The 5,000-nt window shown below is 38.3% G+C and overlaps 1 protein-coding gene across 1 annotated transcript in view; it reads left to right on the top strand.

Annotated features, from left to right (window-relative positions):
* Positions 1-5,000, top strand: part of LOC146484406 (UPF0415 protein C7orf25 homolog) — a 32,119-nt gene that overhangs the window by 5,206 nt on the left and 21,913 nt on the right. Inside the window, exons 2-3 of the mRNA XM_085104919.1 lie at positions 895-1,135; positions 4,135-4,178. Coding sequence (XP_084961045.1) covers positions 895-1,135; positions 4,135-4,178 — 285 coding nt within the window. The remainder of the gene's footprint in view (positions 1-894; positions 1,136-4,134; positions 4,179-5,000) is intronic.

The following is a 5,000-nucleotide window of genomic DNA, read 5'->3' as shown; positions in this document are numbered from 1 at the left end:
GAAGGTGCAGGTGAAATACGTGGTACAGCGTCTCAACTTTTAACGCCTCTATTGATGATGTTTCGTCAGAGTTTGTCTTCTCAGCATCTTGATTTGATTGGAAATACAATGGAGAACTTGCTGAAAACTGGATGCTACAGAAGGAGAAATACAATTTCCAAATGAATCAATTTTAATCAGCTGTGAAAATTTTGAGATCTATTTAGTTTTCTACAGCTGTTTCGACAAAGGTTGTCCAAAAAAAGTGTTAAAGCGTACGCGACAATGCCGAAAGGTAGTCTGGGATATGCTGGAAATACCCAATAAATTTCAATACTCGGAATCCATAATGCCTCGACCGTACAGTGAATACTTAAGACGGCGGGTAATATGGATTCTGAGCTTTTATTGAAATTTATTGGGTATTTCCAGCATATCCCAGACTACCTTTCGGCATTGTCGCGTACGCTTTTACGCTTTTTTTGGACAACCTTTGTCGAAACAGCTGTATACTATAATCAGAAAACAGACTGATTACTTACTGATTACCTTTAATAGGCAAATGTGAGAACTACCACAGATACAAGCATCTAAACTGCACTCGCAGATAAGCTGCTTCTCTTTGTTTTGAAGCTCAAATTTTGGAAAATAAAGTTTTTTCAAAGAAATTAATTAAAGTTAGATCATGAGAAAGATTAGTTTAAAGTTTTGTCATAATGTTTCGTAAAGCCGTTGATTGATCATTTGACCATTTTTATGTTCAACAAAATAAAATAACAAATGATACTTTTTACAGGTACATTTTCATTTAAGGTGGTTTTTCGATGGACTTGTTGATCGCCAAGATGCAATAAACAAGTTCATTACAAGTAATTTTATGATAATTAAATATTCCTTTGTTTACCTGCTTTGTAGCTACCTAGTGTTGCTGGGGCTTTGAAAGACACGTACATCAAGAGTACAAACCTTTCATTTCTTGAAGCAGTGTTATTGACAGCTGAACAGGAGAAAGATGTTACTGCTGTGTTTAAGCCATTTTGTTTTGAGGACAACAACTCAACACTCAATTGTGTGGTAGATGTTGTTTCAGACAGTGGATGCTGTTGGATTAAGGTCTCTGCAAGAAATGCATCTGCACTACACAGGATATGGCAAGGTATTTCAATATACAGTCAACTCTCTCATAGCGACCACTTCTCGTAAGCGACCACCTCCCATAAGCGACCACTTCGTAAACAACCGTTTTGTTTCTCAGTTAAATACTGTTTCAAGAGCTCTCTCGTAAGCGACCACCACTCAAATTTCTTAAGGGACCGCGACCACTTTTTAGGCCAGAAAATTGACATATTCTTTTGTTTGCTGTTTCTGGCAAGCGACCACCCAACATAATGACGTACAGTATGACGATTAGTAAATCAGTACTTCAGAAGTAACAAAGTTCAATTTTTAATGACGTTACCCCAGACTTCTGACAGATAATAACAGTTTCTAGACAGAGAAGATGGCTATAATAATATCTGTAGGTAAACGGGAATTGTTACAGTAATCTGTTCCAAAATGTTATACAAAGTTTCATCAGAAGAATGAATAGATGTGAAAAAATCAAATAAATTAGTTTCTATTTGCCTAATTTTAGCTGCTAAGGTAATATTTTATGTAATTAATCAATCAATCAATCCAGTGTTAGGCTTATTTTGTTGATCTTTCCCGTAAGCGACCACCTCCTGTCAGCAACCAGTTTGTCGTTCCCCAAGGGTGGTCGCTTACGAGAGAGTTGACTGTACTTCTTCTTGAGCTACAAATCCCCATACACTCTTTATTGAAGAAATAACCTAGGGTGTCTCGAAAACGAAGACCTCTAAAACGAAGACCTTAAGACCCTAAGACCCTAAGACCCTAGGACCCCGAAAACTCGAAAACGAAGACCCCCAAAATTTCCAAGTATGAGTACAAAAAAAAAAAAAATTATAGCAAAAAATAGATTATTTCATACCTCAAGTGAAAATTAATTCCTTCCTGTGGTCCTACCATAGTTATCCGCCATCTTGAGCTGAGCAGCCGCGTTTCTTGGAATACTGACTGGAAGTGACCGGAAGTGTGTTTCCCGCTCCACTGGCCCGGTAGTGCGTTTGCGAACGTCTCAGTTGCGCTGCTGGTTTTTTTTTTAATTACCAACTACAAAGAAACGAGTGTTAATTCCTTCCTACTGGGAATTACAACCATGCAATCGTGAGAGCAAAAGAAATGAAGCCTAGGCTTTCTATTTTGAAAATTGCTGTAATGATTTTGAGGTGCTTCAATCCCGAGTACATCCATACATTTATCTCTATAGCAAACCAGCCATGAACTGCTACTAAGCCATAGTTCGCGGGAAAAAATACAGGGAAATGTATGGAAAGTTCAAAACACGACTGGACGCTTTCTGGCACAGCTTACATCCCTCCAATCTTTTTCCTAAAATTCTTTTCCTGGTACCAAACGTTTCCAATTCATGAATATTTCAGAAGCGATGTTTTATGAAAATTATTTGACAGCGGATTTTCATACAAACACTGTTATTTCAAGCATGTGTGCCTACTCGTCAAAGTGGCGTCGAAAACTGTGATAAGGCCTATTTTACAGGGAGACTGATGAATTTTGTTAAAAATAGGAATCGACACTCGGGATTGAAGAACTTCAAAATCATTACAGCAACTTTCATAGTAGAAAGCCTTGTCTTCATTTCTTTTGCTCTCACGATCGCGTGGTTGTAGTTCCGAGAAGGAGGGATTTAACACTCGTTCCTTTTGCTAGGTGGTAATTAAATAAAAACCCAGCAGTACAACTGAGACGTTCGGAAACGCGCTTCTGGTCCAGTGGAGCGGGAAACATACTTCCGGTCAGTATTTCAAGAAACGCGGCTGCTCAGCTCAATATGGCGGATAACCATGGTAGGACCACCGGAAGGAATTAAATTTCACTTGAGGTATGAAATACTCTATTTTTTGCTATAATTTTATTTGTTTTGTACTTACACTTGGAAACTTTGGGGGTCTTCGTTTTCGAGTTTTCGGGGTCTTAGGGTCTTCGTTTTAGAGGTCTTCGTTTTCGAGACACCCAATAACCTAGTAGTATTATAACAGTTGGGTGAAAGGCTTTGTAATGTGATTGGGTGATTCTAGAAAATATCTGTACCAAATTATAGTATCTTGGAATTCCAAGGGCAAGTGGGGTTTTTTGGACTGGAATTCTGAAGACATGGGTGGTGTTTAGGCAAGGAGACGTGGGATTTTTAGTTCTGGATTTCCAGAGGTGAAGTAAGCTTGCTTATTGGCAGGGAAATGAGCCCATGCTCGTTCCCAAAAAGATGTCTGGATGCTTGAACTTGGCATTGTTAATTTTGACCAATGAGAAACATGCCTGCCAGAATCAAGCAGCTAGCAACATACATTACATAAATTAGCATCAAGAGAGTTCATTTCAAGATGCTGTATGAAGTGGATGTATTCAGTATTGTATGGTGTAATGGAATTTATTTGCTGTAATTGTAAAGCGGGATTGGACATCGCTGGAAATCGTGCTATATAAACAAAGTATTATAATTATTATTATGTCACATGCTATCATGTTATTGAGAAATTTAAGACTGAGAATCTCAAAGCTGTGCAACAGGAATCGCATAACAACAGGCATGAATTGTATAAAGCATGCTAGATTTATATGCAGGGTATGCGCACGTAATGCTGATATTCGTATGGGCAGTAGTGTATGAGTCAGTTTTTCTCTGAAAGTACACCAAATGCTGTTACTGCTGTTACTATCATGAAGAAAACTGTCATATACGCGACCTCTATAATCCAGACAGCGCTCTGTATTGACACTTGGCTCCATCCCTTAGGCTAAGTTAGGTTTCTGTATTAGAGAGTTTTAATTGTATTTCCAAGTCCAGTCATTACAAGTGACCATGAAACAAGTACAACTGGTAAGTTTCCTAATGATTTAATGTTTGACTAACCTGGTGGACGTACCTCTTCACTAGAGTAACTTGAGGTCATCAAGACATTACGATTAAGCTCCAAACCTTGTCAAGACCTTCAGGCAATCAACTGCCATTTTTTTCCAGCGATTGAAAAGGTCTAGTATATTAATTTTTGAATTTTCACAACTTATACACAGGTCAAGGCGACTTTGGCGATAAAGACATAGTCCGTCAAACCAAGGTAGAAATGTCTTAGTTTGTATTATGCAATATTTACAAGTTTTGTTTCAGTTATTTGTAAATTATCTAGGAGTGACAAGAATGTACTTCAGTTTAGTGATTGGTTGAAAGGTCATTTACAGTCATTACTAGCTTATAAAGCAGTTGTTTACTTTCCAAGAGTGCCTGAAGCTCATAAAAGTGGGTTGTTGCGAAAACTAAGACCTAAGACCTAAGACCTGAAAATGAAGACCCCCTTGTTTTCGTTATTTTTGCCTCTTTATTTTTGCCCCTTTATTCCCGAACTATATAAGCACGGTGTTCACTTTTGTTTGATTCTCGTTTCTTGTTAATCGCGGGCTCAAGAAGAGCCCGAAAACAAAGACCCGAAACCTAAGACCCAAAAACAACGACCCCCTTATTTTCTTTATTTTTGCCCCTTTGTTCATCTTTGTTATCAAAGACCGTTTATATTCTCGAACCTGGTGGCTACAACCACGGTGTTCACTTTTGCTTGACTCTCGTTTCTTATTAATTGCGGACTCAAGAAGAGCCCCCAACCTAGTTTGCCGGCCATATCTCGATTTTGGAGAAAATTTGTTCTGCCAAAAAACTTCGTAAACCTATCAGAAGCCATTTCCACTCCAACAAGATATTTTAAAAGATTGTGCCGAGACTGAACGTGTGAGAGATCTTCCAAGCCAAAGTTTTGCATCATTGAAGTGTTAATGGTCATTTAAAAGATTGAAAATGGAAAGAAACAGTTTTAAGGTCGCCCACAACAACACCAGCCGACGTTTGGGTAAAAAAATCACAGAATTATTACCTCAGAGCTAAACCTTGA

The sequence above is a fragment of the Pavona decussata genome, unplaced genomic scaffold (assembly GCF_977016875.1).
Source record: "Pavona decussata unplaced genomic scaffold, jaPavDecu1.1 SCAFFOLD_34, whole genome shotgun sequence".
Lineage (NCBI taxonomy): Eukaryota > Metazoa > Cnidaria > Anthozoa > Scleractinia > Agariciidae > Pavona > Pavona decussata.
This window is presented reverse-complemented; position numbering and strand designations above follow the sequence as displayed.